Source organism: Myxine glutinosa, chromosome 5, assembly GCF_964187855.1.
Source record: "Myxine glutinosa chromosome 5, kmMyxGlut1.1, whole genome shotgun sequence".
In the NCBI taxonomy this organism is placed as follows: domain Eukaryota; kingdom Metazoa; phylum Chordata; class Myxini; order Myxiniformes; family Myxinidae; genus Myxine; species Myxine glutinosa.
Genome location: NC_136265.1, coordinates 54047757 through 54071669, shown reverse-complemented (window position 1 = coordinate 54071669; position 23913 = coordinate 54047757). Strand labels below are relative to the sequence as shown.

Sequence of the window (23913 nt, the reverse complement as noted above, 5' to 3'; positions counted from 1 at the left end):
CTTCTCCTGTGCCCCCATTTGAGTTTCTACTTTACCCTCAAATTTCCCCAGTCTGTCCGTAATTTGGTTTTGCACTCTCCCTTCTATGCCATCAATTCGTTCCCCCAGCTGCTGTGCCATTTCCCCAATTTTTCCTTCCAATTGTTCATTCCTTTCCTTTATTTCATTCCTCCATTCCTTCCCCTGGGACTCCATTTTATTTTCCATCCCTTCAATTTGTTCCTCCAATCGATCACTCATTCCCTTCATTCCTTCCCTACATTCCTTCCCTTGGGACTCCATTTTTCTTTCCATCCCACTTTTCATTTCTCCCATTTGCTTTCCCAATCGCTCACTATCGGCCCTCTGAGCATTTATTAAATTTACTATGGTCTGGAGATCTATCGGGGCCGTCCCAGCGGCGGGGAAAGTTCCAACGCTATCCTCCTTATCCCCCATTTCCGGCTCACTCCCGACGCTGACGGAGGCCTCGCTGCGTACTTCCATCTCGTCAATTTCCGACATCCGCTTTCCGGAAGATTGTTTCCCGCGCGCGTATTTATTTTAATAATTCCAGTAACACAATTTAAATTTGACGAAGACGCGATATCGCGCTCCGTATGCCCAATTGATTATTAAATTTCTCCGCCTCGCCTATACAAATTTTGCGTTCGAACGTCGGACGCAATGTACGCCCGACCGTGTCGATGTCTCGCCGCGGACAAAAAAATTTGTCCGACGGGTTCAAATCCCACTCCTGACACCACTTGTCGCGTAACCGTGATTAACACCACAGTTACGGATGACCGATTTGCGAGACTTTAACTCCCGAGGCGAACACTCAATGGCGGACTCAAGTTCAACACCAACGCGCGGAATGGCGGGGCGCAGCGAAGGCTCCGCAACCTTATCTATTAAAATCAAACACCCAGGAAAACTGCGTTCAGATATTATGTACAAAAAGTAATATAAGGGTTTATTAGGAAAAGTAAAGCCAGTGAAAAAGCCCGCCGGTAAATCTAATAATTCTAATAAACCTAAATCGGGACGTCCCCACACGACTGACAGCAAACACAAACGAGGGAGATTAATCACGAAAATAACACGTCCCGTCGTTCAAAATATACGCGGAGATCGGGCTTATCTGTCTTTGTCGTCTTGTATTGTTGGTGTCCAGCACCGCTCCTTCCGGCCCGATCGCACACCACGAGGCCCCTCGCTCCAAGCACCACGCGTCCGACGCAGGCCAGCGGCTCCACTTGACCAGGGACAGGAAGGACTCCTTTCAACTCCACTCGACTCGACGCGGGAGTGCTGGCAGCCAAGTGCCAACGAACTGCTCAGTGCCAACTGGGTGTGCTCTCGTGTGTCTCCTGCGACTCCCTACAACCCAAACTGCACTCGAACTGCGACTGGAATGGCGTGTCCTCTCCAACTCTCCACCACCGCTCAACTCTCTGGTGCCTGCCCGCGTCCGCCAGTGCCTGCCACGAACCCAACTCAACTCAACGAACTCGCTCCGTGTGACTTGGGACTCAACTCAACTGGCGTCCGACCGTCGCCTATATTGGTGGCCGATGACGTCACATTGCGCACTCCTCAGCCAATCAAAGCCTCCCGCGACTCCTGACATCTCCCCCGTTACGCGACCCTGCGGTCCTGGCATAACACGTGCCGGCCAGGTTTGTAGGCCTTTGGAGGTGTACACGGTGGCGGCCAATCGTGGTGGTGTTTTTGACCTGGTTTCCTGTCAATTTAATACGAAGTCCTTGTCAGGGAAAGGGGATTATTTAATGTTGCGCTAAGGACCTAACTAATGTTTATGTGGTTTGCAGTGCCATAAAGGACAAAGGTTTGATTACTAGGTGATACTCACAGGGGCGTTACCTTTAATCCCTCACTATTTAACACTCGGACCTCCAGGTAGATCCACACTCATACATCTTACCCCGACAACCGCCTGAACATCAATAACTTATTACATGTAGAGTCCCTGTCACGACAGCCGAATACCTACCTATTCAGATCTACCTAGCTCTAGATGTTGCATTACCAAATTCATAACAATATGTTTAAAATTTAGCATTGATCTGTTCAGCACTTTCAGAGAAGATTGTTTAAGGTTTTCAATAAATCCTTTTTATTTTATTTTTTAATTAAAAAAAATGATGGAAATGAATGTAGAAGGAAGTAGAGGACGGGGAAGAAAAACTTGGCTAAAGATGGTGGAAGAAGAAATGCGGGCAAGGGGGTTAACAAGGGGAGATGCAGAAAATAGGGCAAAATGGAGAAGATTGTCATGGGGACCGCAAGGCTAACCCCCGCTCTAGTAGGGAAAATGGCCTTAAAGTGCCTGTTGTTGTTGTTGTAATAAATCCAAGATGGCGGCTGAAAAAGGTGAAGTGGAAAAAAATGCATCAAGCACTAGTTTGCTTAGGTATCTATAAATCAGTTAAAGTTTAGTGGAGCTAACGATAATGGTTTTCTCAGAATAATCTCCACACTTTTGCGTCAAGTAATAATAAAAGTCTTCACAAGAAGAATAGGCTTCCAGTGGGAACCTCACTGAAAGCCTCATAATTCATGCAATAAAATATATCAATCAAAACATAATGAAAGAACCTTACAGGAAACTTTGATAAACATCAGCACTGTAACGAATAGCGATAGACATAGAAAATATGAGGACTATAAAATAAAACCACAATATTGTAAGGAATACGAATCCCGTCGGAAAATGAAGTCAGATGAGGCAGTCCCGAAATGAGTGTGCCATCAAGAGATTTCCTGCCGTCCCAAATTGAGCAAGATGACCCGTTTAGCTTCATTGTTGTGCCTCTTCGTGGTTTGTGAGAAGCGTTTTCTGTTGCTTTGCTAGTGAGAGTAACAGGAGTATCTGCGTTGAAATCTTAAAGCTTCTCGTTTGAGGAAAGGGAAGTCCATTTTATGTATCACAATGGTCTGCGCATTCTAAATTTGAAACTTGTACATTTCTCTTCTCATCAAAACAAATGATAACAAGAAAAAGAGCAATCAGAGATTGCAAACCCTCACCAGGATGTATTTTCAGTGGTTTTTAAGGCTTTTGTGTTAAAACAAATATGGCGGCCGAACCACGTGACCAATGACGTCATCATTATTTTTTTTTTCTAAACTAATTTATTCCTAGATTATACTCAAGAAATTTCATCTTGATCGGATGAAGTTTTGTACTTGTCGAATAATGACGTCATAATTGAGGCACCTATGACATCATCATTAACATATTTTATTCCCCATGGAGAGTTCTTTAAACAAATGGTAACAAGAAATGACACCTAGTTTGAGCCATGTCTAATTTTTTTTCGATTCAGCGCTTTCGGAGATATGGAGGTGCAAAGTTTTTCGGTTTTTCCAAGATGGCGGCCGAACCACGTGAACTATGACGTCATGATTACCATTAAAAAATTATACAGGTGGAGTTGCACCTACGGTGAAAATTTCCTGTCAATCGGACCAACGGTTGCAGAGAAAATCATATTTATTCTGTGCGGACAAACAAACAAACAGACAGACAAACAAACAAACGGACTCAAATGCAATACCCTCTCCTCAGACGAGGGTAATAATCACACGAAACATCATTCAAACTTGTCTGCCTCCTCTAAAACTTGGTGTTTCCTTGGGAAGTCTGTGTCTGGAGTATGCTCCCCTTATATCCCTTCCCTCTCTTCAAATGGCGCCACAGCCAACTCTGCTCGTGAGAAGGCCGAATGCCTCAATTCTGTTTGCTTCCAAATAGTGTGTCCCAAACCCCTCAATATCGCTATAGACATCCCTTCCTGTTGTACTCAATTGTTCCCGGAGTCTGTGTCTTTTTCAGCTGCGATGGTGCAAAAGGTTCTTTCAACGCTCGACTCTGACTCTGCTATTGGGCAGGACAGCATTAACTCGCATGTTCTAAAAAATCTGTTCTGCTGCTATTACACATCCTCCCTCTGCCCTTCTGACTCTGTTTCCACGAGGTCACCTTCCATCTGCTTGGAAATCCACCAACATCACTGCATTAAACAAATGAGAACAGCACTCTGTAGAGCGCATACCTCCCTCCGCCAGGCTGAACACTTTACGATTGGTATCCCACTGATAGGCCAGATCGAGATCCGCACCTGACCCAAAATCTAATCGTCTTCTTCTTGTCGCCTACCAAACTCATCCACCTAGTTTGTTCGTAAGTAGTCTGCAACGTTTTGAGATGGTGTGCTCTTTATCACTTCTGGCCCAATCTCTCAATGGTGAAGAATCATTAAAAAAAAAAAAAAAAAAATCAGATACGCACACGGATCTTCACCAAAATCGAATCAATTCGTCCTTATCACACATCAACCTGCCCACCAATTTTCGTCTGAATCCATCCAAAACTTTTTGAGATATCATGTTCACAAACAGACACAAAGGCAGGTGTCCAACAACCTCATCTTTTCTTTTTCTTTCTTTTTCCCCAACAACCTCGTCTCAGATCACCAATTTCGTTTCAGACCAGGTCATTCCATTTTGGACGTGCTACTTCTACTCACCCAATGATGGATGGAGGCCCTCAATGTCAGACATGAGATCAGGGCCGTCTATCTCAACAAACCTCGTGCTTTTGATACAGTCTGGCATCCCACCTTACTCTCCAAACTCTCTGCCTATGGAATCCAAGGCAATTGCACACATGGCTGACTGACTTCCCCTACTCTCGTAGCCATCATGTGGCTCTCTCGCTCCACAAATGGAGCTCTCGTAGCCATCAACTCTCGTAGCCATCATGTGGCTCTCTCGCTCCACAAATGGAGCTCTCGTAGCCATCTCGTAGCCATCAACTCTCGTAGCCATCATGTGTCTCTCTCGCTCCACAAATGGAGCTCTCGTAGCCATCTCGTAGCCATCAACTCTCGTAGCCATCATGTGTCTCTCTCGCTCCACAAATGGAGCTCTCGTAGCCATCTCGTAGCCATCAACTCTCGTAGTCATCATGTGTCTCTCTCGCTCCACAAATGGAGCTCTCGTAGCCATCTCGTAGCCATCAACTCTCGTAGCCATCATGTGTCTCTCTCGCTCCACAAATGGAGCTCTCGTAGCCATCTCGTAGCCATCAACTCTCGTAGCCATCATGTGGCTCTCTCGCTCCACAAATCTCCACACATGGCTTATTGATTTCCTCTACTCTCGTAGCCAATGTATTGCTCTCAATGGAATCCTTTAATCTCCTCTCCCTGTCAAGGCTGGAGTGTCCCAAGGCAGTGTTCTGGGCCCAGTCCTGTTTCCGGTCTTCATAAATGATCTCTCTGACTCCATGGAAAATCCTCGTTGACTCCACCATCTGCCGTGACATCCCTCATCCTACTTGTAGGCTGCAGCCTCTTCCCTCTCTCCAGATCTTGAAAAAAAATCACAAGCTGGAAAAACACTTGCAATATGTCTTCTTGCAATGCTTTTCTTGCAATTGCCAAACTTCTTTCCTGGATGTCCTAGCAGTGTCCATGTGTTTTATACCTCTCCCACCCCCCCCTCCCCCCATGCCTCTTCCCCCCCAAGCCCTCTCCCTCCCAAAGATCTCCCGATGTCCCTGTTCTCTGCTGTGCACTTGTGTGCTTCACTCTCTCTCCCCATATTGTCTCCCGCTCCCTTTATTGTATGTTTTGTGTATCCGTTTGTCTTTTTTTGTGATTAATGTTAGCTCTTACACGAGCCTCGATCTTCTATATTTAAAAAAATGTCTTTCAATCCTGACAAATGTCACACTCTCACTATCTCTCTCTCTGAAAGGACCATCTGGCAAACCCTCCCATCTACTTTCCCGACAATCCTCTTGGGAAGTTGTCATTCAAGCTCCTGATTTTTCTGTGTTTCTCACTGTCATATATGATCTTTCTTGGGCAAATGACATTTTAAGGTTGGCCTCCAAAGCCAGCCGCCGACTTGGCACCCTCCATCGTCAAAGTCCTTCCTTGGCACTCCTGAACTCCTATCCACATACAAGGCCTTCATCCACAGCTTGATGGAGTACTCCTCTCCCCTCTAGGCTAGCTCCCCTGCCTCACATCGTGAAAACCAAGGCCTTCAAGATCTTTGGAATCTCCCACAATGAAGCCGAGTCTATGGGCCTATTACTTTGCCAATGCAGACAGGTCGGTGTTTTTTCTGTCTTCTCCCACCTCCTTTCTGGTCTCGCACCCACTTCACTACCATCTCAGATCATCTCCAATCCAGAACCATGATCCTTTCTACCATCGTTACCCTGCAACTTTCCCCCAACCAACCCCAAGCCAACCGAATTCCAAATTTCCATTTTTTTCCTCTTGAGTTTTCTTCTGTATCCATCTTGACAAACTTTCCAACTTGCCAAATTGCTGTTTCCATGGCAACTATTGTTGACCTTGATTAAGCAAGTATCATGCTATGCATGACTGACATCTTTCTGGTTTGTTTGTTTTTGTGTTTGACATTTACTCCTAAAGTGGTTGTACTCAGGATGTGCCCGGGAAGGTTTTACGGAGTCAAAAAAATCGCCCACCTGCCGCCAGTGACGGATGTTCTGCACAGAAGTGCCGGCAGGATAGTAAGATGTATACACAGGGATCTGGCTCTGTAAGGTGGGCGGGGGAGTGGATAAATAAATAAAAACGACAAAGAGAGGGATTAACACACAAACACCTTATATTGAACGCAACTACACAACACCAACTCTCCTTTAACCAGATTCGCTTCCCATTCACCTGTGGAAACATGTTAATATTCCCTTACCTGTGTCTTGCTCCCATGTGGGTGAACTAACGTACAGCAGCTTATACACCATCTCATTATCCTTAACTCATCTCCACCCGTTTTACAAACTGAGGACGAGACCTAACTTGATATCACATTCACACAGACACACGTGGAGCCCCCTCTGAGGACGAATCACACCGCAGCTTCAATTTTCAGGTGCTGGAAACAACTTACCAGGTTAAGGTTTTTCTCGTTGAAACCGCTGAAAAGGAAGAAGATGTTTCCACAGAGGTGTTTGATTATGAAACGGCCACACACTTCGGCTGAGAGCCACTTCAGCCAGTCGTTCTCTGGTGCAAAATCCTTCTCCCCAAAAAGGGACTGCAGAGAAGGAAATGGAAGGAAAAGGAGAAGAAGTTATGGAAATGAAACCAACGATGTGCAGCAATTAACATTCAAAAACACAAGATAAGTAGGGACGAGACACACAACAAACTCTATGCCTCCGCAATAAAGTCGCCTTGATTTCATTTTTACCTCCGCTACCAAAGGTTGATGACGGTTATGTTTTCACCCCTGTCTGTTTGTTTGTTTGTGAACAAAATATCTCAAAAAGTTGTGGACGGATTCAAACGAAATTTGGCAGAGTTGTAGCGTATGTGAGACGGACGAAATGATTAGATTTTGGTGAAGATCCGGATTCGGATCCGGCTACTAGAATTTTTAAAGTGATTCTTCACCATTGGGAGATTGGGCCAAAAACGGTATGTAGCAGGATATCTGCACTACGGTCTATTTTTGAGGATGAAACAAACTCAAAAAACCTTTTCCATAAAAGAGTAATTATGTCTCTTCTATTGGAATTGTAGATGGTTGCCCGCAAACCAAGCCTTAAGGGCGGTTTACAGAAGCGCTTTTTAAAAATAACAATAAATACAAGGTGCAGGAGGTGAAATTCGCTGCACATGATGTGCAATGCGCACAGAGTAAAATGAGTTGGGTGAATGAGTTGGACGTGTGATCCATGTCCGTAGGAGGATGTCTAAAAAAATAAAGAAAATATAAACATCTGACACTAGGCCGAGGCTTCAGACTTTGGCACACTCATGAGGCTGCACCATCGAATAAACTGTTCAACCCGTCATTACTCCCACCAGGGAGTAATGCATTCACTCTTGTCCGTGTGTGTGTGTGTGTGTGTGTGTTCGTGTGTTTGTGAACAAGATATCTGGAAAAGTTCTGAACGGATTTGGATGAAAGTTGGTGGGATGATTGCCCTTGGGATAAGGAAGAATTGATTAGTTTTTGGTAAAGCTCAGGATATTATTCCCGATCCAGGAATTTTTTGAAGGAATTTTTTACCATTGGAAGATAGGGCTCATTTTTTAAAAACATTATCTTCTATATATTCTATATTTAACATTGTGATATGAAAATAGTTTTCATATTTGTTGTAAATGTAGTTTAAACTCGTGGTTATGCGTTCGAGCGGTGTATTTTTTTTAGCAGCAACGTCTTCAATGTCCATTTTTTTTTTTTCTAATAAAGACATATTCTGTCATTTTAAAACCACCAAAGTGTGTATTAGGTTTCTCATTTCATAAAATGTATCGTTTGATATGTGTAATGCTTTAAAACTGTTTTTTGTTTGTTTGTTTATTTTACCTCAGAAGAGATATCAACATTTAGCTCAGCGAATGTCATTCGCGGTGTCAGTATTTGATGAACTTATAAAGACTTAGTTCCAGATTTATCAATGGCTGAGGTATATTAACAAACGAATAAAACAGATTTGGCAAAATTCCAATTTTTTTTTTAAAGATCGCATATTCACCCAGGATTGTGAGGCTGAAGAAGAAGAAACTCACATGGGCTTCCCAGAACAAAAAATAATTCTGGCTCTGCGATTTTCAGGTTTATTTATCTATATATCTACATATCTGGGCAGTGTCTGTTGTCACTGAACTACTCCCTGAAACTTTTATTTCCGTGGTTGTGAAGTGTTTTTAATAACATGGTGGTGGTTTTGAATCACGTGGTGGTGAGGTATTTTGCATTATGTGGTGGTGAGGTGTAAAATGACGTGGTGGTGAGGTGTTTTTAAATCACGTGGTGGTGAGTAGTTTTTATTTCCGTGGTTGTGAAGTGTTTTTAATAACGTGGTGGTGGTTTTGAATCACGTGGTGGTGAGGTATTTTGCATTATGTGGTGGTGAGGTGTAAAATGACGTGGTGGTGAGGTGTTTTTAAATCACGTGGTGGTGAGTAGTTTTTATTTCCGTGGTTGTGAAGTGTTTTTAATAACGTGGTGGTGGTTTTGAATCACGTGGTGGTGAGGTATTTTGAATTATGTGGTGGTGAGGTGTAAAATGACGTGGTGGTGAGGTGTTTTTAAATCACGTGGTGGTGAGTAGTTTTTAATTTCGTGGCTGTGAGGTGTTTTTAATTTCGTGTTTCGTGGCTGTGAAGTGTTTTTAATTTTGTGTTTTGTGGCTGTGAGATGTTTTTAATTTTGTGGCTGTGAGGTGTTTTTAATTTTGTGGCTGTGAGGTGTTTTTAATTTTGTGGCTGTGAGGTGTTTTTAATTTTGTGGCTGTGAGGTGTTTTTAATTTCGTGGCTGTGAGGTGTTTTTAATTTCGTGTTTTGTGGCTGTGAGGTGTTTTTAATTTTGTGGCTGTGAGGTGTTTTTAATTTTGTGGCTGTGAGGTGTTTTAAATTTTGCGGCTGTGAGGTGTTTTTAATTTTGTGGCTGTGAGGTGTTTTTAATTTTGTGGTGTGAGGTGTTTTTAATTTCGTGTTTTGTGGCTGTGAGGTGTTTTTAATTTTGTGGCTGTGAGGTGTTTTTAATTTTGTGGCTGTGAGGTGTTTTAAATTTTGCGGCTGTGAGGTGTTTTTAATTTTGTGGCTGTGAGGTGTTTTTAATTTTGTGGTGTGAGGTGTTTTTAATTTCGTGGCTGTGAGGTGTTTTTAATTTCGTGTTTTGTGGCTGTGAGGTGTTTTTAATTTTGTGGCTGTGAGGTGTTTTAAATTTTGTGGCTGTGAGGTGTTTTTAATTTTGTGGCTGTGAGGTGTTTTAAATTTTGTGGCTGTGAGGTGTTTTTAATTTCGTGGCTGTGAGGTGTTTTTAATTTCGTGTTTTGTGGCTGTGAGGTGTTTTTAATTTTGTGGCTGTGAGGTGTTTTTAATTTTGTGGCTGTGAGGTGTTTTTAATTTTGTGTTTTGTGGCTGTGAGGTGTTTTTAATTTTGTGGCTGTGAGGTGTTTTTAATTTTGTGGCTGTGAGGTGTTTTTAATTTTGTGGCTGTGAGGTGTTTTTAATTTCGTGGATGTGAGGTGTTTTTAATTTCGTGTTTTGTGGCTGTGAGGTGTTTTTAATTTTGTGGCTGTGAGGTGTTTTAAATTTTGCGGCTGTGAGGTTTTTTAATTTCGTGTTTTGTGGCTGTGAGGTGTTTTTAATTTTGTGGCTGTGAGGTGTTTTTAATTTTGTGGCTGTGAGGTGTTTTTAATTTCGTGGCTGTGAGGTGTTTTTAATTTCGTGGCTGTGAGGTGTTTTTAATTTCGTGGCTGTGAGGTGTTTTTAATTTTGTGGCTGTGAGGTGTTTTTAATTTCGTGTTTTGTGGCTGTGAGGTGTTTTTAATTTCGTGTTTTGTGGCTGTGAGGTGTTTTAAATTTTGCGGCTGTGAGGTGTTTTTAATTTTGTGGCTGTGAGGTGTTTTTAATTTTGTGGCTGTGAGGTGTTTTTAATTTCGTGGCTGTGAGGTGTTTTTAATTTCGTGTTTTGTGGCTGTGAGGTGTTTTTAATTTTGTGGCTGTGAGGTGTTTTTAATTTTGTGGCTGTGAGGTGTTTTTAATTTTGTGGCTGTGAGGTGTTTTAAATTTTGTGGCTGTGAGGTGTTTTTAATTTTGTGGCTGTGAGGTGTTTTTAATTTTGTGGCTGTGAGGTGTTTTTAATTTCGTGTTTTGTGGCTGTGAGGTGTTTTTAATTTTGTGGCTGTGAGGTGTTTTTAATTTTGTGGCTGTGAGGTGTTTTTAATTTTGTGGCTGTGAGGTGTTTTTAATTTCGTGTTTTGTGGCTGTGAGGTGTTTTTAATTTCGTGGCTGTGAGGTGTTTTTAATTTCGTGGCTGTGAGGTGTTTTTAATTTCGTGGCTGTGAGGTGTTTTTAATTTCGTGTTTTGTGGCTGTGAGGTGTTTTTAATTTCGTGGCTGTGAGGTGTTTTAAATTTTGTGGCTGTGAGGTGTTTTTAATTTTGTGGCTGTGAGGTGTTTTTAATTTCGTGTTTTGTGGCTGTGAGGTGTTTTTAATTTTGTGGCTGTGAGGTGTTTTTAATTTTGTGGCTGTGAGGTGTTTTAAATTTTGTGGCTGTGAGGTGTTTTTAATTTCGTGGCTGTGAGGTGTTTTTAATTTCGTGTTTTGTGGCTGTGAGGTGTTTTTAATTTTGTGGCTGTGAGGTGTTTTTAATTTTGTGGCTGTGAGGTGTTTTTAATTTCGTGGCTGTGAGGTGTTTTTAATTTCGTGTTTTGTGGCTGTGAGGTGTTTTTAATTTCGTGGCTGTGAGGTGTTTTTAATTTCGTGGCTGTGAGGTGTTTTTAATTTCGTGGCTGTGAGGTGTTTTTAATTTCGTGGCTGTGAGGTGTTTTTAATTTCGTGTTTTGTGGCTGTGAGGTGTTTTTAATTTCGTGGCTGTGAGGTGTTTTAAATTTTGTGGCTGTGAGGTGTTTTTAATTTCGTGGCTGTGAGGTGTTTTTAATTTCGTGTTTTGTGGCTGTGAGGTGTTTTTAATTTTGTGGCTGTGAGGTGTTTTAAATTTTGTGGCTGTGAGGTGTTTTTAATTTCGTGGCTGTGAGGTGTTTTTCATTTCATGTTTTGTGGCTGTGAGGTGTTTTTAATTTCGTGGCTGTGAGGTGTTTTTAATTTCGTGTTTTGTGGCTGTGAGGTGTTTTGAATTTTGTGGCTGTGAGGTGTTTTGAATTTTGTGGCTGTGAGGTGTTTTTAATTTCGTGTTTTGTGGCTGTGAGGTGTTTTGAATTTCGTGGCTGTGAGGTGTTTTTCATTTCATGTTTTGTGGCTGTGAGGTGTTTTTAATTTCGTGGCTGTGAGGTGTTTTTAATTTCGTGTTTTGTGGCTGTGAGGCGTTTTTAATTTTGTGGCTGTGAGGTGTTTTGAATTTTGTGGCTGTGAGGTGTTTTTAATTTCGTGTTTTGTGGCTGTGAGGTGTTTTGAATTTCGTGGCTGTGAGGTGTTTTTAATTTCGTGTTTTGTGGCTGTGAGGTGTTTTGAATTTTGTGGCTGTGAGGTGTTTTGAATTTTGTGGCTGTGAGGTGTTTTAATTTCGTGTTTTGTGGCTGTGAGGCGTTTTTAATTTTGTGGCTGTGAGGTGTTTTGAATTTTGTGGCTGTGAGGTGTTTTTAATTTTGTGGCTGTGAGGTGTTTTTAATTTCGTGTTTTGTGGCTGTGAGGTGTTTTTAATTTCGTGGCTGTGAGGTGTTTTTAATTTCGTGGCTGTGAGGTGTTTTTAATTTCGTGTTTTGTGGCTGTGAAGTGTTTTGAATTTTGTGGCTGTGAGGTGTTTTTAATTTCGTGTTTTGTGGCTGTGAAGTGTTTTGAATTTTGTGGCTGTGAGGTGTTTTTAATTTTGTGGCTGTGAGGTGTTTTGAATTTTGTGGCTGTGAGGCGTTTTTAATTTTGTGGCTGTGAGGTGTTTTTAATTTTGTGGCTGTGAGGTGTTTTTAATTTTGTGTTTTGTGGCTGTGAGGTGTTCTTAATTTCATGTTTTGTGGCTGTGAGGTGTTTTTAATTTTGTGGCTGTGAGGTGTTTTAAATTTTGTGGCTGTGAGGTGTTTTTAATTTCGTGGCTGTGAGGTGTTTTTCATTTCATGTTTTGTGGCTGTGAGGTGTTTTTAATTTTGTGGCTGTGAGGTGTTTTAAATTTTGTGGCTGTGAGGTGTTTTTAATTTCGTGGCTGTGAGGTGTTTTTCATTTCATGTTTTGTGGCTGTGAGGTGTTTTTAATTTTGTGGCTGTGAGGTGTTTTAAATTTTGTGGCTGTGAGGTGTTTTTAATTTCGTGGCTGTGAGGTGTTTTTCATTTCATGTTTTGTGGCTGTGAGGTGTTTTTAATTTCGTGGCTGTGAGGTGTTTTTAATTTCGTGGCTGTGAGGTGTTTTTAATTTCGTGTTTTGTGGCTGTGAGGTGTTTTGAATTTTGTGGCTGTGAGGCGTTTTTAATTTTGTGGCTGTGAGGCGTTTTTAATTTTGTGGCTGTGAGGCGTTTTTAATTTTGTGGCTGTGAGGCGTTTTTAATTTTGTGGCTGTGAGGTGTTTTTAATTTTGTGGCTGTGAGGCGTTTTTAATTTTGTGGCTGTGAGGCGTTTTTAATTTTGTGGCTGTGAGGCGTTTTTAATTTTGTGGCTGTGAGGCGTTTTTAATTTTGTGGCTGTGAGGTGTTTTTAATTTTGTGGCTGTGAGGTGTTTTTAATTTCGTGTTTTGTGGCTGTGAGGCGTTTTTAATTTTGTGGCTGTGAGGTGTTTTTAATTTCGTGTTTTGTGGCTGTGAGGTGTTTTTAATTTTGTGGCTGTGAGGTGTTTTTAATTTTGTGGCTGTGAGGTGTTTTTAATTTTGTGGCTGTGAGGCGTTTTTAATTTTGTGGCTGTGAGGTGTTTTTAATTTTGTGGCTGTGAGGCATTTTTAATTTTGTGGCTGTGAGGTGTTTTTAATTTTGTGGCTGTGAGGCGTTTTTAATTTTGTGGCTGTGAGGTGTTTTTAATTTTGTGGCTGTGAGGTGTTTTTAATTTTGTGGCTGTGAGGTGTTTTTAATTTTGTGGCTGTGAGGTGTTTTTAATTTTGTGGCTGTGAGGCGTTTTTAATTTTGTGGCTGTGAAGTGTTTTTAATTTTGTGGCTGTGAGGCATTTTTAATGTTGTGGCTGTGAAGTGTTTTTAATTTTGTGGCTGTGAGGTGTTTTTAATTTTGTGGCTGTGAGGCATTTTTAATTTTGTGGCTGTGAGGTGTTTTTAATTTTGTGGCTGTGAGGCGTTTTTAATTTTGTGGCTGTGAGGTGTTTTTAATTTTGTGGCTGTGAGGTGTTTTTAATTTTGTGGCTGTGAGGTGTTTTTAATTTTGTGGCTGTGAGGTGTTTTTAATTTTGTGGCTGTGAGGTGTTTTTAATTTTGTGGCTGTGAGGTGTTTTTAATTTTGTGTTTTGTGGCTGTGAGGTGTTTTTAATTTTGTGGCTGTGAGGTGTTTTTAATTTTGTGGCTGTGAGGTGTTTTTAATTTTGTGGCTGTGAGGTGTTTTTAATTTCGTGGATGTGAGGTGTTTTTAATTTCGTGTTTTGTGGCTGTGAGGTGTTTTTAATTTTGTGGCTGTGAGGTGTTTTAAATTTTGCGGCTGTGAGGTTTTTTAATTTCGTGTTTTGTGGCTGTGAGGTGTTTTTAATTTTGTGGCTGTGAGGTGTTTTTAATTTTGTGGCTGTGAGGTGTTTTTAATTTCGTGGCTGTGAGGTGTTTTTAATTTCGTGGCTGTGAGGTGTTTTTAATTTCGTGGCTGTGAGGTGTTTTTAATTTTGTGGCTGTGAGGTGTTTTTAATTTCGTGTTTTGTGGCTGTGAGGTGTTTTTAATTTCGTGTTTTGTGGCTGTGAGGTGTTTTAAATTTTGCGGCTGTGAGGTGTTTTTAATTTTGTGGCTGTGAGGTGTTTTTAATTTTGTGGCTGTGAGGTGTTTTTAATTTCGTGGCTGTGAGGTGTTTTTAATTTCGTGTTTTGTGGCTGTGAGGTGTTTTTAATTTTGTGGCTGTGAGGTGTTTTTAATTTTGTGGCTGTGAGGTGTTTTTAATTTTGTGGCTGTGAGGTGTTTTAAATTTTGTGGCTGTGAGGTGTTTTTAATTTTGTGGCTGTGAGGTGTTTTTAATTTTGTGGCTGTGAGGTGTTTTTAATTTCGTGTTTTGTGGCTGTGAGGTGTTTTTAATTTTGTGGCTGTGAGGTGTTTTTAATTTTGTGGCTGTGAGGTGTTTTTAATTTCGTGTTTTGTGGCTGTGAGGTGTTTTTAATTTCGTGGCTGTGAGGTGTTTTTAATTTCGTGGCTGTGAGGTGTTTTTAATTTCGTGGCTGTGAGGTGTTTTTAATTTCGTGTTTTGTGGCTGTGAGGTGTTTTTAATTTCGTGGCTGTGAGGTGTTTTAAATTTTGTGGCTGTGAGGTGTTTTTAATTTCGTGGCTGTGAGGTGTTTTTAATTTCGTGTTTTGTGGCTGTGAGGTGTTTTTAATTTTGTGGCTGTGAGGTGTTTTTAATTTTGTGGCTGTGAGGTGTTTTAAATTTTGTGGCTGTGAGGTGTTTTTAATTTCGTGGCTGTGAGGTGTTTTTAATTTCGTGTTTTGTGGCTGTGAGGTGTTTTTAATTTTGTGGCTGTGAGGTGTTTTTAATTTTGTGGCTGTGAGGTGTTTTTAATTTCGTGGCTGTGAGGTGTTTTTAATTTCGTGTTTTGTGGCTGTGAGGTGTTTTTAATTTCGTGGCTGTGAGGTGTTTTTAATTTCGTGGCTGTGAGGTGTTTTTAATTTCGTGGCTGTGAGGTGTTTTTAATTTCGTGGCTGTGAGGTGTTTTTAATTTCGTGTTTTGTGGCTGTGAGGTGTTTTTAATTTCGTGGCTGTGAGGTGTTTTAAATTTTGTGGCTGTGAGGTGTTTTTAATTTCGTGGCTGTGAGGTGTTTTTAATTTCGTGTTTTGTGGCTGTGAGGTGTTTTAAATTTTGTGGCTGTGAGGTGTTTTAAATTTTGTGGCTGTGAGGTGTTTTTAATTTCGTGGCTGTGAGGTGTTTTTCATTTCATGTTTTGTGGCTGTGAGGTGTTTTTAATTTCGTGGCTGTGAGGTGTTTTTAATTTCGTGTTTTGTGGCTGTGAGGTGTTTTGAATTTTGTGGCTGTGAGGTGTTTTGAATTTTGTGGCTGTGAGGTGTTTTTAATTTCGTGTTTTGTGGCTGTGAGGTGTTTTGAATTTCGTGGCTGTGAGGTGTTTTTCATTTCATGTTTTGTGGCTGTGAGGTGTTTTTAATTTCGTGGCTGTGAGGTGTTTTTAATTTCGTGTTTTGTGGCTGTGAGGCGTTTTTAATTTTGTGGCTGTGAGGTGTTTTGAATTTTGTGGCTGTGAGGTGTTTTTAATTTCGTGTTTTGTGGCTGTGAGGTGTTTTGAATTTCGTGGCTGTGAGGTGTTTTTAATTTCGTGTTTTGTGGCTGTGAGGTGTTTTGAATTTTGTGGCTGTGAGGTGTTTTGAATTTTGTGGCTGTGAGGTGTTTTAATTTCGTGTTTTGTGGCTGTGAGGCGTTTTTAATTTTGTGGCTGTGAGGTGTTTTGAATTTTGTGGCTGTGAGGTGTTTTTAATTTTGTGGCTGTGAGGTGTTTTGAATTTTGTGGCTGTGAGGTGTTTTTAATTTTGTGGCTGTGAGGTGTTTTGAATTTTGTGGCTGTGAGGTGTTTTTAATTTTGTGGCTGTGAGGTGTTTTTAATTTTGTGTTTTGTGGCTGTGAGGTGTTTTTAATTTCATGTTTTGTGGCTGTGAGGTGTTTTTAATTTTGTGGCTGTGAGGTGTTTTAAATTTTGTGGCTGTGAGGTGTTTTTCATTTCATGTTTTGTGGCTGTGAGGTGTTTTTAATTTTGTGGCTGTGAGGCGTTTTTAATGTTGTGGCTGTGAAGTGTTTTTAATTTTGTGGCTGTGAGGTGTTTTTAATTTTGTGGCTGTGAGGCATTTTTAATGTTGTGGCTGTGAGGCATTTTTAATTTTGTGTTTTGTGGCTGTGAGGTGTTTTTAATTTCATGTTTTGTGGCTGTGAGGTGTTTTTAATTTTGTGGCTGTGAGGTGTTTTAAATTTTGTGGCTGTGAGGTGTTTTTCATTTCATGTTTTGTGGCTGTGAGGTGTTTTTAATTTCGTGGCTGTGAGGTGTTTTTAATTTCGTGGCTGTGAGGTGTTTTTAATTTCGTGGCTGTGAGGTGTTTTTAATTTCGTGGCTGTGAGGTGTTTTTAATTTCGTGTTTTGTGGCTGTGAGGTGTTTTTAATTTTGTGGCTGTGAGGTGTTTTAAATTTTGTGGCTGTGAGGTGTTTTTAATTTCGTGGCTGTGAGGTGTTTTTCATTTCATGTTTTGTGGCTGTGAGGTGTTTTTAATTTTGTGGCTGTGAGGTGTTTTAAATTTTGTGGCTGTGAGGTGTTTTTAATTTCGTGGCTGTGAGGTGTTTTTCATTTCATGTTTTGTGGCTGTGAGGTGTTTTTAATTTCGTGGCTGTGAGGTGTTTTTAATTTTGTGGCTGTGAGGTGTTTTTAATTTCGTGTTTTGTGGCTGTGAGGTGTTTTTAATTTTGTGGCTGTGAGGTGTTTTTAATTTTGTGGCTGTGAGGTGTTTTTCATTTCATGTTTTGTGGCTGTGAGGTGTTTTTAATTTTGTGGCTGTGAGGTGTTTTGAATTTTGTGGCTGTGAGGCGTTTTTAATTTTGTGGCTGTGAGGCGTTTTTAATTTTGTGGCTGTGAGGCGTTTTTAATTTTGTGGCTGTGAGGCGTTTTTAATTTTGTGGCTGTGAGGCGTTTTTAATTTTGTGGCTGTGAGGCGTTTTTAATTTTGTGGCTGTGAGGTGTTTTTAATTTTGTGGCTGTGAAGTGTTTTTAATTTCGTGTTTTGTGGCTGTGAGGCGTTTTTAATTTTGTGGCTGTGAGGTGTTTTTAATTTTGTGGCTGTGAGGTGTTTTTAATTTCGTGTTTTGTGGCTGTGAGGTGTTTTTAATTTTGTGGCTGTGAGGTGTTTTTAATTTTGTGGCTGTGAGGTGTTTTTAATTTTGTGGCTGTGAGGCGTTTTTAATTTTGTGGCTGTGAGGTGTTTTTAATTTTGTGGCTGTGAGGCATTTTTAATTTTGTGGCTGTGAGGTGTTTTTAATTTTTTGGCTGTGAGGCGTTTTTAATTTTGTGGCTGTGAGGTGTTTTTAATTTTGTGGCTGTGAGGTGTTTTTAATTTTGTGGCTGTGAGGTGTTTTTAATTTTGTGGCTGTGAGGTGTTTTTAATTTTGTGGCTGTGAGGCGTTTTTAATTTTGTGGCTGTGAAGTGTTTTTAATTTTGTGGCTGTGAGGCGTTTTTAATGTTGTGGCTGTGAAGTGTTTTTAATTTTGTGGCTGTGAGGTGTTTTTAATTTTGTGGCTGTGAGGCATTTTTAATTTTGTGGCTGTGAGGTGTTTTTAATTTTGTGGCTGTGAGGCGTTTTTAATTTTGTGGCTGTGAGGTGTTTTTAATTTTGTGGCTGTGAGGTGTTTTTAATTTTGTGGCTGTGAGGTGTTTTTAATTTTGTGGCTGTGAGGTGTTTTTAATTTTGTGGCTGTGAGGTGTTTTTAATTTTGTGGCTGTGAGGCGTTTTTAATTTTGTGGCTGTGAAGTGTTTTTAATTTTGTGGCTGTGAGGCGTTTTTAATTTTGTGGCTGTGAAGTGTTTTTAATTTTGTGGCTGTGAGGTGTTTTTAATTTTGTGGCTGTGAGGCATTTTTAATGTTGTGGCTGTGAGGCATTTTTAATTTTGTGGCTGTGAAGTGTTTTTAATTTTGTGGCTGTGAGGCGTTTTTAATTTTGTGGCTGTGAGGTGTTTTTAATTTTGTGGCTGTGAGGTGTTTTTAATTTTGTGGCTGTGAGGTGTTTTTAATTTTGTGGCTGTGAGGCGTTTTTAATTTTGTGGCTGTGAGGTGTTTTTAATTTTGTGGCTGTGAGGTGTTTTTAATTTTGTGGCTGTGAGGCGTTTTTAATTTTGTGGCTGTGAGGTGTTTTTAATTTCGTGTTTTGTGGCTGTGAGGTGTTTTTAATTTTGTGGCTGTGAGGCGTTTTTAATTTTGTGGCTGTGAGGCGTTTTTAATTTTGTGGCTGTGAGGTGTTTTTAATTTCGTGTTTTGTGGCTGTGAGGTGTTTTTAATTTTGTGGCTGTGAGGCGTTTTTAATTTTGTGGCTGTGAGGCTTTTTAAATTTTGTGGCTGTGAGGCGTTTTTAATTTTGTGGCTGTGAGGTGTTTTTAATTTTGTGGCTGTGAGGTGTTTTTAATTTTGTGGCTGTGAGGCGTTTTTAATTTCGTGTTTCGTGGCTGTGAGGTGTTTTTAATTTCGTGTTTTGTGGCTGTGAAGTGTTTTTAATCTTATATATATATATATTGTTGTGGATATGAGAATGTTTTTTTGTTGTTGTGTGTAAATTGTTGTTAACATATCGCCCTCCTTACTCCAGTGTTGTATAAAGGTCAAAGGGCGTTCCCGTAGTTAATTCCATAAAGCATACATGCAGGACACCATATATCTTTGTTGACAGTTATTTCCTTATTATGTGTATTAGGGTAAGGCCTTGTCTTCCATTAATTAATACTCCATTGCACCGAATTCAAAGAGATAGATCCCCTTTCATTCCCATTCCCAAAACTTCTACTGCCAACTGCAATTGCCGCCATTACGGCGTGGTCAGCTCGGGGAAGAAGGGTGTGCCCGCCCATCGTCATCAAGGGTGGAGTCAGAGGGCCTGTGCCCACCAATCAGGGCCGAAGCGAGCTCACCGATGGGCGTGTCCTGAAGGCCGGCGGCTTGATCGCCCGAGGCGTTATATAAGCGTGCACGGACGCCGTTGCGCCAGAGAGAAAGAGAGAAGGTTCGAGAGAGAAGGTTCGAGAGAGAAGGTTCGAGGTCAATTACAAGAGTTGCACGAGAAGTCAATTATAGAAGTTGCGCCAAAGGTCTATTACAAGAGTTGCGCCAAAGAGAGGTGAATGACAAGAGTTGCGCAAAAGGTACCAAGACAGAGTTGTGCAAAAAAGGGTCCAAGAAAGAGTTGCGCCAGAGACGGCAGACGCGTCCTGAGGTGAGCCAGAGAAGCAGCTTTGGCTCCACCAGCAGCGTTGACTCCACCAGGCAGCTTCAACCCGTTACCCCGCGGGAACCAGATAGCGGTGGCATCGGTGGCCGTCGAGGTCCAGCCGACGTCCCGTGCGGGATCAAACCCGAACCATCTGCCCCAGCTGAACCTTCCCATTCCTCCTTCCAGCATCCATTCCTGCCATTCCATCCTTCTTGTGTACGTGAGTTTGTTTTGTTTGTCTTGTCCCAGGGTTAATTAAGCTTGTATAGTTAAGCTCGTATTTTCAGTGTCACCTGCTTTTTCCATTTTCCCTGTATATAACCTTGACTGCTCCTTTTGCTTAGTGTGTGTAAATAATAAATCCTGTTATTCTTCTGTACGTCTTCTTCTTCCTCTTTACATTCGGTCGCTTTAGAGGTTTCCAAATTGAATACCTGTGGCGTGATTTTGGCCAACGTCCAGGAATCGGGTTAGTCGGAGTAACTGTTAGGGCCGCGGCGTCATCCGCTCGGCAAAACAACATCCTATCCGCGGTCCGTAACAATATATATATATATACATATATATATCTGTGCAGTGTCTGTCTTGTGTTGTCTTGTCTTGTGTTGTCACTGAACTACTCCCTCAAACATTTGTGAAATCGTACTATTCCAACTTGACCCACGGCGGGAGTATGCGCTCTACTGAGTGGCGTTCTAGTTTTTAACAGGCTTTTACTCGTGAAAAATAATTTATAATGAACCTCACATCAGATGTTATTGAACCGGAAGATGCTTCAGCCACCCACAAAAGACTCATTCATCCAATGATCATACCGAGAAGATCCAGGCTGGGATCTTCGCCAACTTGACAATGGGACTACGGGAATATCCCATAGTGGCCACGGGACCCAAAGCAGAAAACAAACGGATCTTTTTGGCCAGAGAGGCGTTCGAGGAGAAAGCGGCCATCCCTGAATGGAAAAAATAGAAGCACACAGGGGAAGTCTTGGTCAAACAACGTGCACCGTATGCTCATGGTCATCTTCATTTATTCCTACTCCTTGTCTTTAATTTGCTCAAAATTCAAAAACATCTTCAGTTGATGTGACAGAACCCGCACCGCCACCTTCTACATAACACACTGTCGACGTCAGTTATCGTGTAATCATGAATGCAGTCACTAATACATTTTGTCATCCTTATGATAATAAAGGTTGGGCCAGCAGATCAAGGTTGGGTTATTACCCTGCGCTCGAGAAGCGAAAAGCAGGGTTAAGCATTCGGGTGCATACGTGCGTGCGTACGTGTCTACATTTTTAAAATTCACTTTCTCGGCAACACTTGGTCCGCCTGTAGAATTTTTTAATTCATAATTATGATGTCATAGGTCACGTGATACGGTCACCATCTTGGAAAAATGTTGCACCTCTATATCTCCCAAACCGCTGAATGGAAAAAAAATTTGAAACATGGCTCATTGTCAAGTACTCCCCATGGGGAATAAGATATGTTGATGATGATGTCATCGGTGCCTTCATTATGACGTCATAATTCGACAAGTACAACGCTTGATCTGATCAGTATGAAAAAAAAAATTCCTCTGCAACTGTTAGTCCGATGGACATGAAATTTTTAGAATATGAGCTGCTCGTCCTGTATAATTTTTTAAATGATAATTATGACGTCACAGATCACGTGGTACTGGCGCCATATTGGAAAAACTTCGCACCTCTATATCTCTGAAACCACTCCATGAAAAAAATTGAGACCTGGCTCATTGTCAACTACTCCCCATGCAGAATAAGATATGTTAATGATGATGTCATCGGTGCCTGTTATGACGTCATAATTCAACAGATACAACACTTATCGGAACATTATTAGAAATGTTCTCAGCAACTTTTGGTCCGAATGACACAAAATTTTCACCATAGGAGCGCCTTCTCCTTTATAATATTTTAATGATAATCATGACGTGATAGGTCATGTGGTACTGGCGCCTTCTTGGAAAGACCAAAAAATGTTGCACCTATATATCTCCAAAACCGCTCTATGGAAAAAAATTGAAAGGTGGCTCATTGTAAAGAATTTCATATGGGGAATAGGTGTTGTTAACGATGACGTCATTGGTGCTGTAATTATGACGTCATAATTCGACAGGGACAACGCTTAGTCTGATCAGTTTCAAATTTATTGAGCATGATCTATGCAACAATTATATTAGAAAATATAAATTTATGATGTCATCTCTCACATTGTCTGGCAGCCATATTGGATGAAAGAAAAAAAAATGTTCAAAAACAGAAGAGTTGGCTCGCACCAAGTTGCACAGGGTAAGTATTCTATGAATACCATCAAAATGTACATAATAATATTGAAATTAAACTTATAATGTGAGGATGGCCTTCATTGTAAATATAACACGTGTGTTATACATAGTAAATTTTACATAGTAAATACTATGTAAAAAGAACCAAACAAACATACGTGTGCGTGCATGTGGCGTTTTTATACTAAGCTAGCCACCTCTCTCTGTCTCGCACGCACTCCTAAACTGCTGGTCGGAGTGAGTCGAAACTCGGTGGTTTGTACTCGGGGCGTGCCGTGATTATTTTATAAAGTTGGGATGGTTACAAACTTACAATCAATATAACTTTTAACATTAAAGTGAGCAGATTATCATTATATAGTATATTGTAGCGGTTACCGCTGGATGTACATAATCGCCTTGCACCGGCCAGAACACGGCCAGACGCGCCTCTCCCGGGCATGCCCGGACTCACTGTTCCCGGGCACGCCCGAACCTCCCGGGCACGCCCGGTCTCGTCTTTCCCGGGCATGCCCGCTCTCGCCTTTCCAGGGCTCGCCCAGAGCGTCCGGGCATGCCCGCTATCGCCTTTCCAGGGCTCGCCCAGAGCGTCCGGGCATGCCCGCTATCGCCTTTCCAGGGCTCGCCCAGAGCGTCCGGGCATGCCCGCTATCGCCTTTCCAGTGCTCGCCCAGAGCGCCCGGGCACGCCCAGCCTCGACTTGCCAGGCCGCAGCCAAACACGCCCGGGCAGGTCCAGACTCGCCTTTCCAAGGCTCGCCCTTGATACCCGGGCATGCCCGGTATAGCTTTTGCCGGGCAAACTTCCCGACATAAATGTGTATATATATTGTTGCCCGATAAACGGGCTTGTCAGAATACCTGAGCTGTTTTGTTTCAATAAAGCAACTCGGACGAATTCCGTCTTTGGTCGCGTCAATTCTTTCGACTCGCGTTGGAGCGCAGTTCCTTCATTGGTGACCTACCGACATGGATACGGCAGTGACGCTTAAACTGCCTACCTTCTGGGAGGCTCACGCGGCTGTTTGGTTCGCCCAGGCGGACTCCCAGTTCGCCCTGCGAGGCATCACCGCGGACGACACCCGCTTCCACCATGTTGTGGCGGCGCTCGGTTCCGCCACCGCGGCCCGCGCCTTGAGCCTCCTCCAGCACCCGCCGGCTGCTGACAAATACGACGCGCTGAAGACGCTCCTCCTCGGCGCTTTCGCCCTCTCACCGGCAGCACGCGCACGGCGCCTGCTTGACCTGCCCGAGCTCGGCGACACGCGCCCGTCCGAGCGCATGGACTATATGCTCTCGTTGCTCGGCGAGCACTCTCCGGCATTCCTGTTCCGGGAGCTGTTCCTCCGTCAGCTGCCTAACCCGGTACGCCTCGCCCTGGCTGGCACGTTGATCACGGATTCCCGCGCCCTCGCCAGGGAAGCCGATAAGATCTCCTCGGCGGGCCAGCACATCGGCGCGGTTACCTGGAGCCTGCCGCCGTCCGAGTCGACGCCCGAGCGCCCTGCGCGGTTGGAGGCCGAACTGCCGGTGCAACTGGCGGCCGCCACGCCGCACCGCCCGCTTCCGACACGACGGCCGGGGCCTCCACCTGACCGGGCGTGGTGTTATTACCACGCCAGGTTCGGACACAAGGCTCGGACGTGCCGGCCCCCGTGCACTTTCGGCAGGTCGGGAAACGGCCGGGCCGGCGTTCATTCCCAGCCATGAGCGCCGGCCACTCGGGCAACTTGCTGTTTATTCGGGACAAAGCGTCTGGACGGCGTTTCCTGTGCGACACCGGCGCCCAACTGAGCGTCATACCTGCCTCCGAGCAGGACAGGCTGGACGCAGTTTGCGGCCCCTCTTTGGTCGCTGCTAATGGCTCGGCCATACGCACTTTCGGCCCACGCGTCATCACCCTCTGCTTCGGCAGCCAGCGCTTTCAATGGACTTTTGTTACCGCCAGCGTCCCCGTGGCTTTGCTGGGCGCCGACTTCCTCTGCGCGCACGGGCTGCTGGTCGACGTCACACGACGGCGCCTTGTCCACGCCGAGACCTTCAGCTCCC

General features: G+C 42.6%; 1 protein-coding gene across 4 annotated transcripts in view; it reads right to left on the bottom strand.

The window, feature by feature from the left end:
- LOC137427518 (lysosomal acid lipase/cholesteryl ester hydrolase-like) overlaps positions 1 to 23913 on the bottom strand; it is a 65599-nt gene that overhangs the window by 10231 nt on the left and 31455 nt on the right. For all 4 annotated transcript variants that reach the window (XR_013623486.1, XR_010984513.2, XM_068117066.2 and 1 more), the window contains exons 6-8: positions 20371 to 20507; positions 6946 to 7092; positions 6518 to 6589 (exon numbers count right to left, since the gene is read on the bottom strand). Coding sequence is in view for 2 of the 4 variants with exons in the window: in XM_068117066.2 (XP_067973167.2) it covers positions 6518 to 6589; positions 6946 to 7092; positions 20371 to 20507 (356 nt within the window). In the remaining 2 variants the exon portion in view is untranslated. The remainder of the gene's footprint in view (positions 1 to 6517; positions 6590 to 6945; positions 7093 to 20370; positions 20508 to 23913) is intronic.